This window comes from Panicum hallii, chromosome 3, assembly GCF_002211085.1.
Source record: "Panicum hallii strain FIL2 chromosome 3, PHallii_v3.1, whole genome shotgun sequence".
NCBI lineage: Eukaryota > Viridiplantae > Streptophyta > Magnoliopsida > Poales > Poaceae > Panicum > Panicum hallii.
In genome coordinates this window covers 48,022,704-48,046,111 of record NC_038044.1, presented here as the reverse complement: position 1 = coordinate 48,046,111, position 23,408 = coordinate 48,022,704, and the positions used below count along the sequence as shown (strand labels likewise).

The following is a 23,408-nucleotide window of genomic DNA, read 5'->3' as shown; positions in this document are numbered from 1 at the left end:
CCTAACTGATGGTTGGTGTATCGGCTTGATTACATCAGCACAACAATGGAGTGACGTACAGTCGATGGGGTTATCTAAGTTAGACCTGTTACAAGAACTAGGTGGAACAAAACACTAAATTTGGTCTAGGCTGATGGAACCACAAGTGCGGAACTAGACTGAAGAGGATGTGGCTGTTGGGTTTGTGCCGATGGGACATGTTCTACAGATGTGCAGCCGATTGGAGTGGGGTTAAGAGTATATGACCGATAGATATATAGCCGATTTCCTAGCTGATAAATCGGCTGATAGAAGTGTGTAGATAAAGATGGGAAAACTAAGGATTGATCGACCATATTTGACCGATATGGAAACCAACTAGAATCGGCTTGGATCGGCCGATAGCAAGAATCTTAAGATCATGTGTGCATCTCCGATACATTGACTATGTGCAGCCGATGTAGGACAGAACAAAAAGAATTGTATCGGCAGTAGCTGATATTAGAAAGGTAACAACTGGATTGGCTAATCAGCCGATGGTAGAAGCATATCAAAAGAAATGCATCGGCCGATAGCTGTTACACAGAAACATCATAGACTCAAAGGAAACGGATGCTTAGCGGCTGAGCTGATAGCCGACACTGAAGCATAGCTGCAGAGATATATTGAATAAGCAGCAGATACACACAGACTAACAAGGATCCCTATACGAAAAGTGCCTTAAGGAGACTGCAATCAAGACAAGGATAACGTCTTGATGGCAGGGACATGAGTACTCGTGTGAAAGAATTAACTAAATATCACACATCTCTACTTGAGACACACATCCTATGATCTATATTCAGCTACAACACATGCATATAACATAAGGTACAAATAAAGCACTCATTCCCAAATTTTAACCTAGACCACAAATCAAAGACTTTCCACTCAAAATCACAACATAAAACTTGTAGCTTTTGACCGAAAGATTCAAAAAAAACTGATTTTGCATTTTTATGAACTTCTTACGGATTCTATGAAATGTAGAAGTTCACTGATTTGAAATAAAGAAGGCTCTGGAAATTTTATAAAGAACACCCTAGAACCTTCTAAATCGAAGCAATTAAGTCCCTGGTAGGGGAAAACAGAGAATAGGAAGATAACGACGATGTTCCGGCAAAGGGGTCGCCGGTATTAGGAAGATTCAGTGGATCAGGGCAAACCTTGGGGTAACCTTAGTTGTGGATGAGAACAGGCAGAAAGTGAATTCCCGCGGTGAACAGGATCGGCGATAAGAAGTGCTCGACAGTGGCGAGGTTCCGGTGTGGGAAGGACGAAGAAGCTTGCCAGGGAATTGTAGTGGGTGTAGGATAACCGGAGAGGTATTTCTCACGGTGATCCGTGATGACGATAGTCGGCTTTGCCACAGCGACGATGTTTCAGCGAAGGGGTCCAGGAGCTTTCTTGAGGTGTTGTGGTCTTGCTCGAACGATCGGCGAGGAATAGGAGCTGCTGAACGTCGTGGACTTATGGGAGGAGACGATGGAGCCGGATTGGTTCGCTATGCCAACTCCTTTGCGAACCTCAGGGTCCTCCTATTCATGTGCTAAGCCTCCTCTGCTCACGCGCGTGTGCTGCAGAAACACAGTCGGCACACCCGCGTAGCCTCCTGCAGGACCGCTGCGCCCGGTCGCATCTCCTGCGCGGCGCTTCTGCTCTGCTCCCGCACCAACGGCCCCCAGCCTGCATGCGCGTGGTCGGTTGCCCTGCACACGCACACGCCTGAGGAATCGAGCCAAGCCGGCCACCAGCAGAACACTCCCGCTCGCATCCGCGGACGCGCTAGTCCAAATCTGTCCGGACCTCCGGGTCCTGTAACTCCGCCGTCCATTCCACCTGCTGCGACGCCATCAGGGCCGGCCTACCACTGCCGTCGATCTTGCGCTGCGCGTCGAACCCGCGCAGCGTTGCTCCTGTCCCGACCTCTGCATAGATGAAGGAAGTTCGCCGTATCTGGCTGCACCGTGGCTCCTCCGAGCTCATCGCGCCCAATCGCCGCCTTCGCTTCGCTGCCTTTCCTTCCGGCTCGTCACGCCATAACCGCCCCTCCGCCTCCGCGAGGGCCGTGGTCTGTCTGCATCAGAGCCGTGCCTTCCATTGCCCTCTCCTCGACGGCCTCCGATCAATGCGTTGTACATCACCGCAGTTGGCTTCACTTCTCCTGCGGCCAGCATTTCATCGAACACCTTAGCTGCGTCCTCGATACGGCCAATCTTGCACCACCCAGAGATCACCGTGGCGTAGGTGTACTTGTCAGGGTCGATGCCACCGCGTTCCCGCATCTCGCGCATGACCTCAGGAGCCGCCTGGACGCGGCCGCGCTGCGCGCCCCGCCGGTCCCGAGCCTGCTCCACGCCGCTAGCGCTGCCTGGCCCGCATGCCGCTCACGCGTCTATGCCACGCCTCCCGCGCGCCCTCTCGCGCGCCTGGCCGCCAGCCACTCGCCCCAGCTCGGCGCCGCCCATGCGCCTGCGCTAGCGCCGCCCGGCCGCCTTGCCGCCGCCGCCAGCCGTGCCTCTGCCTGGAGCCGCCAGCTCGCGCCTGCCCGCGCTGCTGCTCCACCCGCGCGCGCGCCTGCATGCCGCAGCCGCCCCAGCGCCCGCTCCGCGCCTGCGCTGCGCCGCCGGCCTCGCTCCAGCACACCCGCTCCGAGCCGCAGCCACCCGCCGCTCGGGGCCGCCTGAGCCGCGCGCGCCCACACCCTGCGTTGCCTGGAGCCGCGCTGAGCCGCCCTGCGCTGCGCTCGCCCAACGTCACTCGCTCCCGTGCCGGCTCAAAGCAGCAGAGGTGTGGCAGAACCAACCTGAATTATACCGGCTCAAGTATGCGAGTCCACTCCCAAGGGCTCCAACGTGCTTCAAACGGTATAATCCCTTGGCCTGTCGGGTAACGTCCCGATAAACCACCGATACACAGGATCAAATAAGGTTACCTCACACGGAGGTGAGTCTAGAGATACAATCACCATCACATTTTTACATCATAGGGATTTACATTACAAGAGTTTCCAAAAGAAGTACAAAGTTTCAAATTTAGAGAAAACATTACAAAGTGTTAAAACTATGATTTTTGGCAGCGAAAAACATACGCGATGATTACAACACGTCGTCAAGACGGATGTCATGCTAAGCCCGGGCACGACATCACTCGGTATCACCAATGTTGGTCGGGGATGGACCCCATTCCACGGACCAACCTTCTGAAAGAGCACAGGGCCAAGCAAGGGAAGAGTAGGGTTTTCCAGACATTACCTGCAAAACATATAGCTAGCAAGGCTGAGTATACTAATACTCAGCAAGGCTTACCTAGGATTGGGTATACTTTAGCCCATAACTAGACTTATGAATGCTTATAAGGGTTCTGGGTTCAGTTTCAGCTGAAAAGCGACTAAGAGTAGATCCTTAATTTTAACTTTTAGCTTTCCAGTTCTATGTGATTATCCATTCTAGATAAGCACCTATAACTAAGCAAGCATGGTATAATCTTTGGTCAAACATCATCTTTGATAATCATATGATTGCTCTTGTTACTCAATGTGACAAAGGGATTAAGCAGTCTCAATCTTCGTGAGAAGCGGACGATTCTGAAACGAATTTCCAACCTTGCAAGGTAAACCTAACTCACACGCTTGGAACACCAAAGGGTCATTCCGAAGCAACTGTTTACCTTTCATTCCGACTCGTGGATCAAATCCACCACAAGCGACTGCAGGACCATACACACTTCCAAAGTGCAGGACGTACGTCTGTAGCGTGACTACAAAACCCGTACTCCTGGTTGCACTTGCAACACGTATTCCTACACGTCGGTGCGTGTGAACATAAAATAAAGATCGAGTGGTGGGAGGTATGTCCACTCCTCGGGCCGATTGGCTACTAGGCTTACCGCTTACCATATTTCGCGGCATGTGGTTAGTACTTTCAAACGCTTAACCCCGATCACCACACGCTGCGACCTTATCAAAATTCAACGACACAGACGGGGTATCACCACCACCATGATACCTCATAAAACTCCCGTCCGTCATCCTTATAGTGATAACAGGAATGTAAACATTACAACTCCTATATCGCGCGAGTGACAGGAAATCACCCGACTTCTACCGGCCCTATTAGCATAACAGCTAGTCGGACTCAAGTGCTAGTATCCATCACATTGGTTCCTAGGAGAATGCAACTAGGGTTTCAAGCAATTCCTAATAACTTAATGCAGAGATAGATATAATAACATAGATTGCAGAGTTAATAAAGTAGGGTTTATGTCCGGGGCTTGCCTTTACTGTTGGGGCTGAAGTCAGTAAAGTTAAGATCTTCCGAACTTTGGTTCGGGGCTTGCGACATTTCTTGGTGACGTTCATTTGATCTTCAGGAACATCCACCGTAGACTTCTGGGAGATCTCGTAGTTACCATTTGCAGAAGTAGTTGTATCTACATGTAATGCAACATTACATTCAAATGTGCACACAAAACTATTTTACTTCACAACAAAGTTGCAATTCAACATTCATTTAACAGGCTACTCACATAACAATCAAAAAGATCTGAAACTAAACTTAGGTAAAGCTCTAGGGAGACAACTAATTAGAATCAGCTACTTGTTGAGGGTTACAACAGAGCTGATTGGAAATAATGAGGGTTGAGTTGATTGATGAGTGCATCGGGTTTCTAAACGATCGATGAAAGCATCGAGTACTTCAGCAGAGGGATGATTCCTAAAGCAGTTGTGTCTTAACTTAGATGTGCTTAAGTGTTATCCTAGGTAACTAGGTGTGGTTGTATCGGCTTGATTACGTCAACACATCAACTGAGTGACGTACAGTCGATTGGAATGTGGTTAAGGGTATGTGACCAATAAGTATAAAGCCGACCTCTCAGTCGATAAATCGACTGATAGAAGTATGTGGATAAGGATGGGGAAACTAAGGATTGATCGGCCTTATTTGATCGATATGGAAAAGCAACCCGAATCGGCTTGGGTCGGCCGATGGCAAGAACCCTAAGATCGTGGGTGTCTCTCCGATACATCGACTCTGTGCAGTCGATGTAGGACAGAATAAAAGGATTGTATCGGCAGTAGCCGATACTAGAAAGGTAACAACCGTATCAGCTAATCAGTCGATGATAGAAGTATCGACTGACAGCTGTTACACAAAAACATCATAGGTTTAAAGAAAATAGATGCTAGGTGGCTGGGTTGATAACCTGACACTGAAGCATAGCTGTCGAGAAGTATTAGCTAAGCAATAGATGCACACGGACTAATAAGGATCTATATACGACAAGGAACTTTAAGGAAACAGCAATCAAGACGAGGACAATGTCTTGATGGTAGGGACTAGGGTGATAGGATTAACTAACTGTCACACTTCTCCACTTAAAACATACATCCTATAATTACTTTTCAGCTATAACACATGCACACAACACAAGGTATAAATAAATCATTCATTCCCTAATATTTAACCTAGACCACCAATCAAGACTTTCAATTCAAGATCACAACATAAACTTGTAGATTTCGACCTAGGGTTTCAAACAAAACTGATTCTGTACTTTTATGAACTTCTTACGAGAATCTATAAAATGTAGAAGTGCATTGATTTGAAATAAAGAAAGCTCTGGAAATCTTACAGAAAACACCCTAGAACTTTCTAAACCAAAGCAATCAAGTCCCTGGTCCGGGAAAACAGATAACAGGAAGTTAACGACGATATTCCGGCAAAGGGATTGCCGGCATTAAGAAGATTTAGTGAAACAGGGCAAACCTTGGGGTAGCCTTGATTATGAAGGAGAACACGCGGAAAGTGAATTCCCGCGGTGAACAGGTTTGGCGATGAGAAGAGCTCGACGGTGACGAGATTCCGTGAGTGACGAAGAAGTTTGCCGGGAAGGGTTGCCGTGGTGGAAGACGGCCGAAGGAGTAGTCTCCGTGGGTGACGAAGAGCAGAAGTTGCTAGATGTCATGGATCATGGGATGAGACAATGGAGCCGAATTGATTCGCTAGGCCAACTCCTCCGCGAACCTCAAGGTCCTCCTGCTCACGGTTGAACTTCCTCTGCTCACGCACGTGTGCCACTGAAACATGGCCGGCACACCCGCGTAGCTCCCTGCAGGACTGCCGTGTTTGGTTGCATCGAGGCTCCTTCGAGCTCGTCACGCCTAACTGCCGCCTTCGCTTCACAACTCCTCCTTCCGACTCGCCTCGCCAAACGCGTAGCCGCATCACTATCTGTGGCCTCCGCCGCCCCACGCTGAGCACTCGACGTGGTCAAACCCTAGAAGGAAACCCTGGACGCCATGCTGTTTGCGAACCAGCTGCTGTCAAATCCGCGCCGCTGTTTCCGCCTCGACCACCTCGTGCTGCTGCTCCTCTTCCTCCTCATCTGCTGGACCGGCGTCGCCTCGGCCTTGTCGTGCCGCATCTGCACACCGTCGCAACATCCGCCCGATGGCGTCTTGCACCCTCGACGCCTCGCCCAACAGTAGGACCCTCGCGTTCTCCAGCACCACGCGTATCGGCATTTCGTCGAACACCTGAGCTGCGTCCTCGATACGGCCATCGCGTTCCTGCATCTCGCGCAACAGCTTTCCACCGCCTGCACTGCTAACTCCCGCGACGCTCCCACGACGCCCGCGTCGCGCTGCCACACCGCGTCGAAGCGCAGCCGGCGCCGTCAACTTCCGCACCTGCACACGCCAGAGTTCCACCTGCACGTTCAGTCCTGCCCGCCGGGCCGCGCCGTGCCCGCACACGCCTGTTCCCGCGTCGCGCGCACTCACTCCGAGCCGCAAACGCACGCTTGCACTGGCCCAATGCTGCTGCTCCACCTCCGCGCTCCGCGCTGCACGCCGCCAGCACCTGCGTCGCGCCCAAGCCGAACCGCCGCACCCAACGCTGGCCTGCCGCCCAACAATTGCTGCCCACGCTTCCTCCCGCGCAGTATCCACTCCAGTGCCGCCTGGATCCCGAGCGCCTGCTCGCTCCTGCCCGGGCCTGCCTGTGCCGCGCGTTCGCCCGCCAGCGCCCTGCATCTGCCTGCTGCCCGTGCGCCTGCACCGCTCGGCGCCGCCTGCCACGAGCCGCTCGCCACGCCGGCTCGCCTCCGGCTCCCGCGGCCCGCCTGCGCCAGCCGAGCTACCCCCGCCCGCTCTGCTCGCCTGCTCCCTCTTCTGCGCTGCGCCGTGCAGCGCCCGCGCGCACGCGTCCGCCAGCGCCTGGAGCCGCGCTGCGCGCCCCGCCTCGGGCTCGCCCAGCCCCGAGCGCCCACCGCCTGGGCCGCAGCTAGCGCTCAAGCCGCCGCTCGCTCATGAGCCCACGCCGGGCCGCTCCTGTTCTGCCGCGCTGGCGCCCGCAGCTGCGCGCCCCGACGCCTCCGGTGCATTCTCGCCCGCCTGCGCGCTGCTGCGCACCGCCCTTGCGCATGCCCTCGCTCGCCCGGGCCCGCCGCTTGCTGCGCTTGGAGGAGAGAGAGGGAGGGGGAAAGAACCGGTGTGGAGACCAGAAGAAAAAAGATGGCGTCGGCAGAGGATAAGGAAGCACCAGGGAGAAGAAAAACAGAGGAGAAGAAGGAATGGATTTCCCCAAGGACTTATACGTAATTTCATAAAACTGCAGGGACTTTTTTGTAAAGCAAAATTTCCCATTGATTTAAAACCCGAATGAAGAAATGCCCAAAACGAAAGTTGGAGAGTTTTTCAAACTCTACAACATTGATTTAGGGCCCAAGTTCAAAAACTCAAAACTTATATTTTTACATGTGAATCTTTGAACAAAGGTTGGATTTGAATTGCTTTTGTCCTTAAGAGTGTAACTTTATAAAATTCAGGACCTAAATGCAAGCATTTATGACACGTCATGATGACGGGATAAATTCGTCATAATGGTTGGATAGACATGTCATGATGACTTGCACTTTTTACAATTTAGTCCTGAGTAAATTTGAAATCAACATTTGCATAAAAGGACTTGTACTTTTACAAAATTATATAAATACCCTTATTTACCATTTTACCCAAAATTTTTACACACTTCAACACACACATTTCAAATACAACTTTCAATTAAACATACATTTTTACAAGGGATAACATAAGAAAAACATGTTTATCAAAACCACCTTTCACTATTTCGAAATTATCCTTCTCCAAATACATTTTGCAAAAACAACCCTAGGTTTTCCTGTAATTACAAAAATACCCTGTTTACTTGCACTTTTAAATTTTCAAAAGCTTCACATAAACACACATGAAATTTACACTTATCAAACACATATTTCACACTAACAAAATATATGTCTAACATCACAAGTACACGAACTGTCACAAGAGGGAGGGAGGCAGGGGAAGCCCCCAGAAGATGCGCCGCCGGTGGAGGAGAGGATAACACCAGATAGAAGAAGAACAGAGAGAGAGGAAAAACAGAGGAGAAGGAGAAATAGAACTTCCCAAGGACTTATGCGCAAATTTAGAAAATTATAGGGACCTTTCTGTAAAGCAGAATTTCTCATTAATCTAAAACCCTAATGAATAAATGCCCAAAACGAAAGTTGGAGAGTTTTTCAAACTCTACAACATTGCTTTAGGACTCAAATTCAAAAACTCAAAGTTTATATCTTCACACGCTAAATTTTGAACAAAGGTTGGATTTGAATTACTTTTGTCCTAAAGAGTGTAATTTCATAACATTTAGGACCTAAATGCAAGCATTTATGACACATCATGATGATGGGATAGACACGTCATAATGATTGGATAGACATGTCATGATGACTTGCACCTTTTACACTTTAGCCCTGAGTAACTTTGGGAGTTACTTTTGTAAATCAACTACTTGCATAAAAGGACTTGTACTTTTATAAAATTACATAAATACCCTTATTTTCACAACTTTAACCAAATTTTTACACAACTCAACACATACATTTCTAATACAACTTTTAGATAAATATATTTTTTATAGGGGATAAAGTAAGAAAAACATGTTTGCAAAACCACCATTCACTTATTTTGAAGTTACCCCTTATCCAAATACATTTTGCAAAAACAACCCTAGGTTTTTCTGTAATTACAAAAATACCCTTTTTACTTGCACTTTCAATTTTCAAAAGCTTCACAGAAACACACACAAGCTTTACACTAACAAGCACATACTTCACACTAACAAATAATATGCCTAGCTTACAAGTAATTGAACTGTCACACCCTCAAGTAGCCAAAACCGGTCAAATAACTCGTCAAGCAGTTTTGAACGGTGGTTTTGCCACCGTGGGTGCTGACTGGACGACAACGTGGTGATGGCCCACATGTCAGCCACCCCTCTCTTCTCTCCCCTCCTTTTCTTAGTGTCCATGCTATTATAGGGCACAGCCATGGCGCCAACCGCGGTGCTGCACGCGCTCCGATGAGGCCGGCGGTGAACATGGAGCAGTACCTCGTGCACAAGCTCCAAGGGATGACAACGAACTAATTTGGGGACTCAAACAAGGGCGGCAATGACCGGGTGGGAGTGCTCTCTGTGGGGTTCTTGACAACGGCGTTGGGCAGCTCGGGCTCGTCGGTGGGAGAATGCTCCTGCGCACGACGGTCCTGGACAAGGTGTCGGAGGGGTTGATGGGGTGGAGGAGGTGCTGGTGGCCCAAGGAATCGGCCCAAGACAACTTAGAGGCAGCGGATTTTGGGCAGCAGCACGATCGGCTGGAAGCAGAGGAGATGCCGACGTGACGTCGATGACGGACATAGCAAAGGGTGGTGAAGCTCGATCCGGCGGCAGCAGAGCTCGATGTGGAGGCGGCAGAGCTCGATTTGGAGGCAGCGGAGCTCGATCCAGTCCCACGCATTAGCCACCACCTGTCTTCCCCGCACCTTCTCGCGTGCCCATTGGGCAGCACCGCAGCAGGGGCCGTGGCGCCACGGCGTCAAACCAGTCCCAAATCCTTGCCCCCAAATTTCCTTCCCTTCCTCCATTGCCGCCGCCATGAGCTCCTTCCCCGACTCCGGCCGCCGTCGATTCATCCTGTCCGGTGAGCCATTTGTCGATTCCCCGCACCCACTGCTCCTCCATCCCCTCTACCCAATTGAGCACTCACTCGGCCATTTCCCTCACTATGCAGAGCTCCCGACATCGAAGCTCCGCCCGCCGCCACCGTCTTTGGTCGTGCCGCCTCCTCGCTGCTGTTCTCCGCCCTGCGCTCGGCCTCTGAGGCTTGCCGCACCCCCGTACGGCCCATGTGCGCGCCGCCCCTGCCCCCTCTCACCTCCCTGGCCATCTTGCCGCTCACCGCCGCAGGTCCAGTGCCGACCAAGCAGCGCCATGCATGCCGCGTGTGGCCTCGGCACACATTTGCCGCGGGTCAAGGCCTGCGGGCAGCCTTGACCCGGCCTGGATCCGGCCTCTAACAGCATGGACACAAAGAAGAGGAGGGGAGAGAAGAGAGGAGTGGCTGATATGTAGGGCCATTGCCACTGTGGCAGAACCAACCTGAATTATACCGGCTCAAGTACGCGAGTCCACTTCCGAGGGCTCCAACGTGCTTCAAACGGTATAATCCCTTGGCCTGTCGGGTAACGTCCCGATAAACCACCGATACACAGGATCAAATAAGGTTACCTCACACGAAGGTGAGTCCAGAGATACAATCACCATCATATTTTACATCACAAGGAATTACATTATAAGAGCTTTCAAAAGCAATACATTACAAACTGCTAAAGCTATGATTTTTTGTAGCGGAAAACATACGCGATGATTACAACACATCGTCAAGACGGATGTCATGCTAAGCCCGGGCACGACATCATTCGATATCACTGGTGATGGCCGGGGACGGATCCCATTCCACGGACCAACCTTCTGTAAGAGCACAGGGCCAAGGCAAGGGAAGAGTAGGGTCTTCAAGACATTACCTGCAAAACATATAACTAGCAAGGCTGAGTATACTAATACTCAGCAAGGCTTACCCGGGATTGGGTATACTTTAGCCCATAACTAGACTTATGAAGGCTTGTAAGGGTTCTGGGTTTAGCTTCAGCTGAAAAGCAACTAAGAATAGATCCTTATTTTCAACTTTTAGCTTTCAAGTTCTATGTGATTATCTATTCTAGATAAGCACTTATAACTAAGCAAGCAAGGTAGAGCTCTTTATCTCAACCATCAGTATTACTCATCATATAGTTGCTCTTGTTACTCTATGTGATAAAGGGATCAAGCAGTCTCAATCATCGTGAGAAGCAGACGATTCTGAATCGAATTTAACCTTGCAAGGGAAACCTAACTCACACGCTTGGAACAACAAAGGGTTGTTCTGAAGCAACCGTTTGCCTTTCATTCCGACTCATGGACAGGTCCACCACAAGCGACTGCAGGACCATACGCACTACCAAAGTGCAGGACGTACGTCTGTAGCGCGACTACAAAACCCGTACTCCTGGTTGCCCTTGCAACACGTATTCCCACACGTCGAACATAAGTAACCAGAAGAAGCAAGACGAGTGGTGGGAGGTATGTCCACTCCTCGGGCCGATTGGCTACTAGGCTTACCGCTTACCCAAAACTCACGGCATGTGGTTAGTACTTTCAAATGCTTAACCCCGATCGGCACACACCGCGACCTTATCAATTTCAACAACACAGACGGGGTATCACCTCAACCATGATACCTCACAAAACTCCCGTCCGTCATCCTTATAGTGATAACAGGAATGTAAACATTACAACTCCTATATCGCGCGAGTGACAGGAAATCACTCAACTTCTACCGGTCCTATTAGCATAGCAGCTAGCCGGACTCAAGTGTTACTATTCAATACATTGATTCCTAGGGAAATGCAACTAGGGTTTCAAGTAATTCCTAAGAACTTAATGCATAGAATACGTAAATAGATATAGATTGCGGTGTAAATAAAATAGTGGGTTATGTCCGGGGCTTGCCTTTATTGGTGGGACTGAAGTTAGAGATGTCAATATCTTCCGAACTTTGGTTCGGGGCTTCAGTTAATCCCTTGGTGACGTTCACTTGGTCTTCAGAAACATCCTCTGCAGACTTCGGGGAGATTTTGTAGGCACCGTTGCCGAAGTAATCGTATCTACATGCAATGCGACATTACATTCAAAGTGTGCATATGAAACTATCTTACTTCACAATAAAGTTGCAATCCAGCACTCATATAACACACTATTCACATAACAACCAAAAAGATTTGAAGCTAAACTTAAACAGAGCTTTAGGTGGACAACTAATTAGAATCGACTACTCGTTGAGGGTTACAACAGAGCCGATTGGAAACAACAGAGGTTTAGCCGATGGAAAGGTGCATCGGTTTCCTAAGTGATCGATGAAAGCATCGATTATATTAGCAGAGGGATGATTCCTAAAGCAGTTGTGTCTTAACCGAGATGTGCTTAAGTGTTATCCTAGGTAACTAGGTGTGGTTGTATCGACTCGATTATGTCAGCACAACTATTGAGTGACATACAGCCAAAAGGAGTGTGGTTAAGGGTATGTGACCGATAGGTATATAGCCGATCTCTCAGTTGATAAATCGGCTGATAGAAGTGTGTGGATAAGGATGGGAAAACTAAGGATTGATCGGCCATAACCGATATGGACAACAACTAGAATCGGTTTGGATCGACCGATAGCAAGAACTCTAAGATTGTGTGTACACCTTTGATACATCGACTATGTGCAGCCGATGTAGGACAGAACAAAAGAATTATATCGACAGTAGCCGATATTAGAAGGGTAACAACCGGATCAACTAACCAGCCGAGGGTAGAAGCATATCAAAATAAATGCATCGATTGACAGCTGTTACACAGAAACACCAGAGACTCAAAGAGAACTGATGCTTAGCAGCTGAGCTAATAGCCGACATTGAAGTATAGCTACCGAGATGTATTGACTAAGCAGCAGATACATAAGAACTAACAAGGATCTTTATACGACAAGGAACTTAAGGAAACAGCAATCAAGACGAGGACAATGTCTTGATGGTAGGGATATGAGCGTTCATGTGATGGATTAACTAATTATCACACTTCTCCACTTGAAACATACATCCTATAATCTATACTCAGCTACAACACATGCATATCACAAAAGACACAAATAAAGCATTCATTTCCTAATATTTAACCTAGATTACAAATCAAAGACTTCAATTCAAGATCACAACATAAACTTGTAGATTTTGACATAAGGATTCAAACAAAACTGGTTTTGTATTTTTATGAACTTCCTACGAAAATCTATGAAATGTAGAAGTTCACGGATTTAATATAAAGAAGACTCTGGAAAACTTACAGAAAACACACTAGAACTTTCTAAAATGAAGCAATTAAGTCCCTGGCCTGGGAAAACAGATAACAGGAAGTTAACGGCGATATTCCGACAAAGGAGTCGCCGGCATCAAGAAGATTCAGTGAATCAGGGCAAACCTTGGGGTAACCTTGGTTGTGGAGAAGAACGGGTGAAAAGTGATTTCCCGTGGCGAACAAGATCGGTGATAAGATGAGCTCGACGGTGACGAGATTCCGTGGGTGACGAAGAAATTTGTCGGGGATTGCAGTGGGTAGAGAATGGCCGAAGAGGTAATCCCTGCGGTGATTTGTGGTGATGGCGGTTGGTTGAGCGATCAACGAGGGTAGGAACTGCTGGATGTCATGGGCTTATGGGACGAAACGATGGAACCGGATTGGTTCGCTAAGCTGACTCCTCCGCGAACCTCAGGGTTCTCTTGCTCACGTGCTGAGCCTCCACTGCTCACGCGCGTGTGCTGCAGAAATACGGTCGGCACACCCGCATAGCCTCCGGCAGGACCGCCGTGCTTGGTTGCATCTCCGGTGCGCCGCTTCTGCTCTGCGCCCGCATCAATGACCCCCAGCCTGCATGCGCGTGGTCGGTTGCCTTGCATACGCACGCGCCTGCGGAATCGAGCCGAGCTGGCCGTCAGTCCTGCGTCGCGCTTCGGACCCGCGTCGCGTTGCTCCTACTTCGACCTCTGCATGAGTGGAGGAAGCTCGCCGTGTCTGGCTGCACCGCGGCACTCAGCCACCTCCTACACCAGGTTCTGCGCATCCGACCGCCTCGTGCCGTTGCGCAGCATCTCCTTCCGAATCGCCGCATCATGTTTGCCACCTCTGCCTCCGCGAGGGCTGTGATCTGTCCGTATCAGGGTCGCGCCTTCCGCCGCCTTCTCCTCGACGGCCTCCGACGTCCCCCACGCGCGGTCCCGCTGCTCCCGTGCGGATCCGCCTGCAGCCGCCGCACTGCAGCTCCTCCCGCACCGCGCGTGACTTCCTTGCACACCGTCGTCCTGTACATCGCGCAACTGCTCGTCGTTGTCCTGCACAGCTTCTCCTTCTCCTATTGCGGGTCCCACGTTTGCTTCGGCCTTGCCGAAATCGCTCCCGCGCACGCCCGAACCGCATGCGCCCTTTGCCCGCGCCACACCTGCTGCGGCCACCCTTCTTCTACTCGCACGCCGCCATGCTACGGCCGCAGCTCCACCTGCGCCTGCGCCGCGTGCCTGCACTGCTAGCCACTCGCGCGTCCACACTCCTGCGCCGCCATCAGCCGCGCCTTCCCGCGTTGCTGCTCCACCGCGCACGCGGTGCCTGCATACGCTCCTGCTCCTGCTCCAGCGCTGCTGTGACGCCCTGAAAATCCGCCAATTTAAACCGCGTTTTTCGCTCATCGTCAAAACCCTAGAATGACCCCTGCTCCACAGCGCCCGGCGATCCGACGACCGCGCAAGATCGCTTCCCGCAATGGGCGCCGGCGCAATTCATTCCCCCCCCCCCCGCATTGCGCGAATAACGCGCGCGTGGCCGACCGGCCGCGGTCACCGCCGCGATCGGCGCCGACGCCCCTCTCCTCTCTCTTCCTCTTTTTCTTCTTTCCTTTTTCTCTCTCATTTCCTTTTCTTTCTTTTCCTTTATTTTCTTTCCTTTCTTCCCTTTTTTTCCTTCCTTCTCTCTTCTTTCTTTTTCTTCCCTCCTCCTTCCCTCTTCCTTCCTCCTTCCCTGCCGCGTGCCCGAGCGCTGGCTGGCCGCGCGCCTGCTCTGCCGGGCCGCGCCGCGACGCATGCGCACGCGCAACGCGTGGCCGTGCGCCGCGTCGCGCCGACCGTCGCCACGCCCTCGCCCTGGCCCGCGCCGTGCCGTGCCGCGCGCGCACGGACGCCGCGCCGCCCGCCGCTGCCGGCCCCGCCCCGGCTGTGCCGCACGCGCACGCGCCGCGTGACTGCGTGCCACGCGGCACTGCTGCCCGCGCCGCTCGGACGGCCGCGACGTCGCGCCGTCCGCTGCTGGTGCCCAGCCGCCGCCCCACGTGCGCACGCCGCGACACGCGCCGCCGCAGCCCTTTCCCCGCGCGCGCTCGCTGTGCCCCTGCCGCTGACGCCCCGCTCGCGCCGCACTGTGCCTGCGCGCGTGCCGAGCCGTCGCGTCACTCCGGCCTCGCCGCCCGCGCCGCCGCTCCACGACACGGGCACCATTAAGGTGCTCCGCACCGCCCGCCTGCCCCTCCTCACCGGCCACCACCGCCACCCGCCTTGGCCACCTATAAAAGGGGCCGGAGAGCACCCCGGCACCCCCACGACCGCCACCGCACGCCCAGCCCTCCGCCTGCCCAAGCCCAGCGCCGCCGCCGCGCCTCGCACGGCCGCCGCCCGCTGCCCTCCGTCGCCCCGCCTCCTCGCCGCGCCTCGAGCCAAAGTGAGTAGGGGAATCAATTCCCCTCCTCTCCCTCTCCCTTTCCCCCCCCAAAACCCGAGCCGCCGCGGAGCCTGGCCGCCGGAATCGGCCGGCGCAGAGGCCCCCCCCCTTCCTCTGTTTCCCGTGAAGGGGGAAGAAGAAAGGGCCATTTGCCCAAAACCCCCCCCTTTTCCTGTATTTTCTCAAAGAAACCCCCCCTCTACTTACTCTCCTTTGCAGAAAAGGCCCTGTTCTTTCCGTTATTTCAAAATAAACCCTCCATTAGACAAACCCAATTATACTTGGCATCCTTTAGCGTGCCCTACGTATTTCCAGAATTTGCAAATAGGCCCTCGCCCCCCCTCCAGATACTTACGAATAAACCCCTGGAGCCCTGTTTAACCACCCGAACCCCCTTTAGCTCGTCATTTTATGTGCGAAACGACCTCCGATTGACCCGAAACCTTACCACTCCATTTCTAGTATAGTTTTAGCCATGCCATTAAGAAATCACCCAAGGATATCACCCCTGACTCCGTAGCTAAATTATTTCAGATTCAAGCCCAACGATAAAAGCTTTTAGCTCTTTCGCTTGATTGTATGTCTGTTTGTTTGCGTCGTAGGACACGGAGTGAGCGAAGGAGTTCCCGACTGCGACCAAGCAACCGAGGACCAGTTCTGCGACCCCGAACCCGAGGGACAGTGCTTCGATCAGGACCTCCCGCAAGGGTTTGATGGTGGCAAGTTCAATTCCGCCCTTTGATGCATATTTTTGTCCTAGTTTTTATAAACACAACCCAGTGGCCCGTTTTATAAAATTGCATGGTTTTGCGTGCTGAAAACATGGTAGGATAGCCACCTTACCTGTGACAACCATACCCTGACCGTTTGGTTTTGCAAAGAAAGTGGGTGTGCGTGTGGGAAGGGATAAAAGGTGGTTTTGAAAAGTGAGTCAGACGGGATGGATGGCATTTCTGTGTGATTTTGCCGTTGGTGTGCTCGTACCCGTGTGGTTGAGCGTGAAAGGAAGATATCCATCTTGTCACCCCTAAGGACCGAGTTGATGTGTCGTCTCACCTAGCTTCCTGTCGTGCAAACCACTTGACCGTTGTATGGGCAACGGCTTAGCCTAACCCCACTAGTTAGTCTGATAACCATCAGGAGAGCTGGGAGCAACGGGTGATCAAGGAGACGGGGTAAGCTCTGTGTGATTTATGCCCCGGTTAAACCTCAGTGTAGGTTGAATGACCCCTTGATAGATCCCGTGGTGGCTAGCCAGGTCTAGCTAAGGTGGGTAAGGGCTTCGATGGGATCTGCACTGGCACTAAGGTGTTCGCGCTGTGGTACCCCACCTGTGGGTAAAGTTGCACACCTCTGCAGAGTTAAAATCTATTCGAATAGCCGTGCCCACGGTATTGGGCAAGTTACGGTGTGGTCACATAACTAGTGTTTCACTCTGGGAATAGTTGAACTGGTGTGGGTTGTTTGGGAAATGTCCGGCCGCTATGCCGTGTGCTACGACGGACGGGAAGTCCGGTAGCAGCTTTAAACTGGGATCCTGTGTGGATCAACACCATGTGCTCCTTGATGCTTAACGACTTGTTTTGAAAATGTTTTAAACAAACCTTTGCATAAAGTCGAGTTTTCCGCAAACCGAACCATGACCTTGTTCTTGGATTAACCTTTGCATTTATCTCTGATATTTCCCCCTCCGCGGGCGTGATTGGACTTGCTGAGTACGTTCGTACTCACCCCATTCTTACTTTTACAGTGGAAGACCCCGACTACATCCCCGAAGACGTCGAGTAGGGTTCCGTCCTGCACCCAGTCTTGCCTGTGGGTGAGGTCACCGTTGGAGTTCCGCATGGCGCAAGACTCTGATGATTCCCTTTTCATAATTAGTATAGTAGTATGGGTTTCTGTTGTAATCCTCGCGATAGTGGCGCTTCACTGCCCATTACCGCGGAGAGTTGTACGGTGATGGACCATCTGATGTAATAAAAGTGTTATCAGCCTCCTAGGACTGATAAAGTAACACTTTTAAGTCTTCCCTGATGGGGGGGACGCTTCAGCTGCCCGCGAGTTGCTCCTGCACTGCGCCTGCTCCAGCCCGCGCCTCTGGCCTTGCGCACGCCGAGCTTGCTCCGCGCCACCGCCTGGCGCAGCGCCCGCTTGCGCGCTCCACGGCGAGCCGCCCGCGCACACCGTGCCGCCCCGCGCGCGCCCGCCGCCAGCGCCCGCGCGCCTGCGCGCCCAGCCGAGCCACTCGCCCGCGCGCCTCCGCTCGCGCCGCGCGCTACCGCTCCCGCGCGCCGAGAACCACCTGATCTGCACCGCGTGGAGGAGGAGATAGAGAGAGAGAGAGAGAGAGAGAGAAGGAAAAATGGGATGGGGAATAAGGATGGGAACCAGATAGAGGAGATGAGGATGGGGCTGCCGTCGGTGGAGAACAAAAAGAAAGGAGACGCCAGGATAAGAAACAGAGGAGAAGGATGAACACCCCAAGGACCTATGCGTAAATACAGAAAACTGCAAGGGCCTATCTGTAAAACAAAATTTCCTGTTGATTTAAAACCTAAATGAAGAAATGCCCAAAATAAAAGTTGGAGAGTTTTTCAAACTCTACAACATTGCTTTAGGGCTCAAGTTCAAAAACTCAAAACTTATATTTTTACACGTGAATCTTTGAACAAAAATCAGATTTGAATTGCTTTTGTCCTAAAGAATGAAACTTTATAAAATTCAGGACCTAAATGCAAGTATTTATGGCACGTCATGATGACGGGATAGACTCGTCATAATGATTGGATAGACATGTCATGATGACTTGCATCTTTTACACCTTAATCCTAAGTAATTTTGAAAGTTACTTTTGTAAATCAAATACTTACACAAAAGGACTTGTACTTTTATAAAATTACATAAACACCCTTAGTTTTACCATTTTACCCAAACTTTTACACAATTCAACACATGCATTTCTAATGCAACTTTTTGGATAAATATATATTTTTACAAGACATAAAGTAAGAAAAACATGTTTACAAAACCACCTTTCACTTATTTCGAAATTATCCTTCTCCAAATACATTTTGCAAAAAAAACCCTAGGTTTTTCTGTAATTACAAAAATACCCTTTTTACTTGCACTTTAAATTTTCAAAAGCTTCACACAAATACGCACAAGCTTTATACTAACAAATACATATTTCACACTAACAAAATATATGTCTAACATTACAAGTACACGAACTGTCACAGCCACGTCGTTGTCCACGTTAGTCAAAACCGCTTGAGGGGTTATTTGACCGGTTTTGGCTAGTTGAGGGGTAGAATAACTGGTTTTGTAGTTCAGGGGGTGAAATATTCCACCCTTCATAGTTGAGGGGGTGATGTGGGTTTTTTCTAGAAAATTCGCTCCACAGTGAGTCGAACCCAGAACCTGAGGTGCTACCGAGGCTCTTGTAACCACTAGCCTTATTACTTCATATTTTTTATCATACTTTTGTTGACACTGCTGAACCATCTTCCCTGGGGCAAATCAGTTCTACGTGTGTAGACTATTCGTTACTATATCGTCGTATTTCTATCATACTTCTTTTCAAGACATTGTAACATACCATACTTTTGATAACACTGATGATAATAAAAATTAACATCTTCTCTCTGGTGGCCAAATAGATCTGACCTAAGTTCAGTAGACACATTTTCGTTAATACATGTTATCATGCATGAGGCAATGCCTAGCTGGAACTTGTATGTGCAAAAGTAATGCACCATTTAAGTATTTCTCTCCGTTTCCACCGACTTCAGTCATGTCAACTTAACAGGAAATACTTAATTTTCTTTCCACCGCTTCCTGGTTGAAATTTTCAGCTTAAGGATTCCCCCATCACATGCTCGATAGTGTACTGAGTAGGAATCTATAATGTTAGGGCACATGGACGCGGGAATTTCTGCAGACGAAGAAAACTTTTTTACAGCCTCACGAACATGGAGAACACGTCAGATTTTTGTTTTGTATTAGTTTGAAAACTTGCCGTGTATCAAAGTCAAAGAACGAACAGATGCATCAGGTTGAAATTACCACGCTACTCGCTAATACCAAGATCATTAACGAACCTGCAACTTGATTACTAAGTACCGCTGTAACAGTTGGAGGCTCATCATGCCACTACTATAAATCCCAGGGTCAAGGCCAGGAGTACCACTCAACGCAAACACAAACGCAGCCCAAAAGAGTACAAAGGCTTCCTGTTCTCTTTCTGTAACGTGCACTTGCTTGGTAGATCCCAAATGGCAAAACCAGCGGTGCCTGTGGTGCTTCTTCTCTCTTTGCTGTGCGGATTGGCTTCCCATGCAGTAGACGCCCAGTACTACTGGTCGCCTGCGACGGCGACGTTCTACGGTGGCAGCGACGGCTCCGGCACAATGGGTTTGTTCCTTATTTTCCTCCATTTCAAGACCTTCGTGTTCAAAATTAAAGCAGCTCACTGTCGTCCCATGGTTTGATCTAATTCAAGTTCTAAAGAAGATGAATGACCTCTTGTGCGTGCAGGCGGCGCTTGTGGGTACGGCAACCTGTACAGCGCTGGTTACGGGCTGAGCAACGCGGCGCTGAGCACGGCGCTTTTCAACGACGGCGCCATGTGCGGTGCGTGCTACACCATCGTCTGCGACACTAGCAAGAGCAGATGGTGCAAGCCCGGCACGTCGGTGACCATCACAGCCACCAACTTCTGCCCGCCAAACTGGGCGCTGCCCAGCGACAACGGCGGCTGGTGCAACCCGCCGCGCCGGCACTTCGACATGTCGCAGCCCGCCTGGACCTCCATCGCCATCTACCAAGCCGGGATCGTCCCGGTCAACTACCAGAGGTACAATACAGAGAATCAGAGATGATACCAAAACAAGATGCTAGCTCGAATACAAAAAGAATCTTCTGCGCACGATCGATGTGATGAATTTGAATGTGCTTGACTGCTGCCAGGGTGTCATGCAAGAGGAGTGGTGGCATGAGGTTCACCATCAACGGGAGGGACTACTTCGAGCTGGTGACGGTGACCAACGTCGGCGGCAGCGGCGTGGTGTCGCAGATGTGGATCAAGGGGACCAACACGAACTGGCTGACAATGAGCAGGAACTGGGGCATGAACTGGCAGAGCACGGCGTACCTCAACGGCCAGAGCCTGTCCTTCATGGTGAAGACCGACGACGGCCGCGTGGTGACGGTGTGGAACGTCGTCCCGTCCAACTGGTACTTCGGGGCAACCTACACCACCAGCTGGGCAAACTTTTATTAGCCGCTGGCTAGCTCAACATCTATGCATCACCGGAGCGGAAGATCGGCGTGGAACTAGTATATAGCTATACATATATTTGACTCACTATTACTATGAGCCCTAAGACGATCAATTGATGCCGCCGTACCCTCTTAGGCGTAGATAGGCATTGAACCCTGCTCATTTCTCAGTATCCATTTTGTTCTGATTGATGATTTTGTGTAGTTCTGCTACCTGTAACACCTGCATTCTTACTACTTAGTCAGCGGCTTGGATCACGGAGCCCTCTAAGTAATCAATGCAGTACCTACATGTGTATGGAACAAATAATGCTTATTCATTTATACTAAGATGTTAGAGCATCTACAGGAGTTCCAATAAACATCTACCAATAATATAATATTAGGATATTCCAATACCACTTTCATGAATTATTAGAAAAGATGCTTTTATAGTTCCTCAATAATCTTATCCCAATACGACTAATATATTGGGAGAGCCAAATTCTCCCTCTATTTGAGGGGATTTGGGGTGAAATATGGAGATAACCCAATAATTTATTAGGGAAGGGAGAGATTTTGGGCATCCAGCTATCTTCTTCCCAATATTGTCAATTTATTAAATAAAAGGAGACTGGAGATGCTCTTACTACCCCCATCAATTAAACTTGACGCTTATATAGACAATATGCAGAGATTGTTGTTTATCCAATAGACTTACGGAACATTTCAACATACTCTCCAATTGTTGAGCAACTCTTCTCAAAATCTCAAACAAAAGGTGCTGAACTGGAATCCCATTGTAAGGATTCTTGTGGTTCTTTACATTCCTTTTCTTTGCTGATTCCTTTCAATGAAATTTGCCATGTCGCACTAAGTTACTTACGGATGTATACATGCATGCAGTCTGGGAACTCTTTGGGGTGAACACCCATCCGAACAAGTAGGGTCAATCGTTCAGCATTTAGGCATTAACATTTAGCAAAAAACTAATCTTAAACTCAATAAGTGTTCTCTGAACCAAGCTAGATAATCTTCTATCACTAGGCTATCCCATTCATTTGCTTGCATATGGAAGGAGTTGAACCCACAAATTTACTGAATATGAGGTGGGTGTTTTAAGCACCCGTAAGACATACCATATATATGGAAAAATGAAAATAAAGTATATAGAAATGGCAAACACCTGTATGAATCATAATTTTTTTTTGAAGTAAAGAATCACCGAATTGGAAGAGATATTCACAAAGAAATCAGGAATCCTGATGCTCATTATTTGGAATCCATCTAATTCTATTCTGTTTTTAACAGAAATTGATTTTGGGGGGGGGGGAGTTTTTTAATTTCAATAAAAGAATATGTACAGGGTAACATATAGTGATCATTTCTCTTTACCAAATAGTTCAATAAAAAGTCATCTGGTTTTTCCATAAATGTAGAGAGTCTTTGAAGTAAACTATACCATCAAAGTCACCACTTCAATAGATGTGATGATGTGGTGCTTAATGTCAATGCATGGCACAGGTGTTACCTGGGACAGTGCGGCTAGATGGGGTATGAGGCTGTGTGGACCAACTGTCGATAATGCCGACACAAAACCCCACAGTGGCTGCTACCACTTATGGTGATCGATGAGAGGTGTGTCCAAATAATGGGTCAAAGGGGTCGGTTGTATATTGAAGGCCTGATAAGTAAATTGGGGCAATGGAAATTCCTAACTAAAACAAACCAAATTTCTTATTACCAATTAATAGAATAATATTATCTTTTTGTAAACATATACATTGCTTGTAATTAAATTGTTTTCATAAATAAACATACTAAGTCTAGGTTATATTAAAGTTCCATTCGAAAAGATAAAGTTAGCTATGAATCACCTTGAATCTTGATAGTGATGATAGTGAGGAGAGAGTTTACTATAATCCATTTCTAGTGGTGGCCTTTTTGAAAACCACTAGTAGAACGGACTCCATTATTCTAGTGGCGTTTTCTTTAAGGCCCCATTTGGATCCTTGAAATTGAATTCCATTCTAATAATAAAAATTTAGATATAAATTAATTAAGCTAATATAGTTGTATGTGTAATATATTTGGATATTATTGTTGGCTATACGGGAGAGATAATTATGTACTACACTTCTGCTATAGGGAAGTGAATCGAATCGAAGAGTTTGCTATAAGTTGTACATTAGAAATATAATATGAGGATATTTTTTCTTAAATGATCATCGGGGGAGAGCATCCCCACCTGAATTGTATTCAAATGATGTGGCAAACCACATATCAAAGGCCTTATTTTTTGGGAAAATGAGACAAAACCCTACAATGCTCAGTTAATTTAGGAAAACCAAGCTAAAATCTAATAACCTACCTAGCTAAACTAGATCTCATGCAACACAACCTAGCCCAAGG

At 49.3% G+C, this 23,408-nt stretch overlaps 1 protein-coding gene across 1 annotated transcript; it reads left to right on the top strand.

Moving 5' to 3' along the window:
• The first annotated feature begins 19,939 nt into the window (after positions 1 to 19,939).
• Positions 19,940 to 21,347, top strand: LOC112883801 (expansin-A33-like). Its single transcript, XM_025949033.1, has 3 exons — positions 19,940 to 20,150; positions 20,274 to 20,592; positions 20,706 to 21,347. Exons 1-3 carry the CDS (start codon positions 20,012 to 20,014, stop codon positions 21,016 to 21,018), a joined length of 771 nt encoding a protein of 256 aa, XP_025804818.1. The 5' UTR covers positions 19,940 to 20,011; the 3' UTR covers positions 21,019 to 21,347.
• The last annotated feature ends 2,061 nt before the right edge of the window (positions 21,348 to 23,408 follow it).

What these genes read in the sequence shown, in the direction of transcription:
- LOC112883801 (XM_025949033.1), top strand. Translation starts at nt 20,012, where the DNA reads ATGGCAAAACCAGCGGTGCCTGTGGTGCTTCTTCTCTCTTTGCTGTGC. An exon ending in CGACGGCTCCGGCACAATGG is followed by an intron (nt 20,151 to 20,273) that starts GTTTGTTCCTTA and finishes TTGTGCGTGCAG; the next exon opens with GCGGCGCTTGTGGGTACGGC. An exon ending in GTCCCGGTCAACTACCAGAG is followed by an intron (nt 20,593 to 20,705) that starts GTACAATACAGA and finishes GACTGCTGCCAG; the next exon opens with GGTGTCATGCAAGAGGAGTG.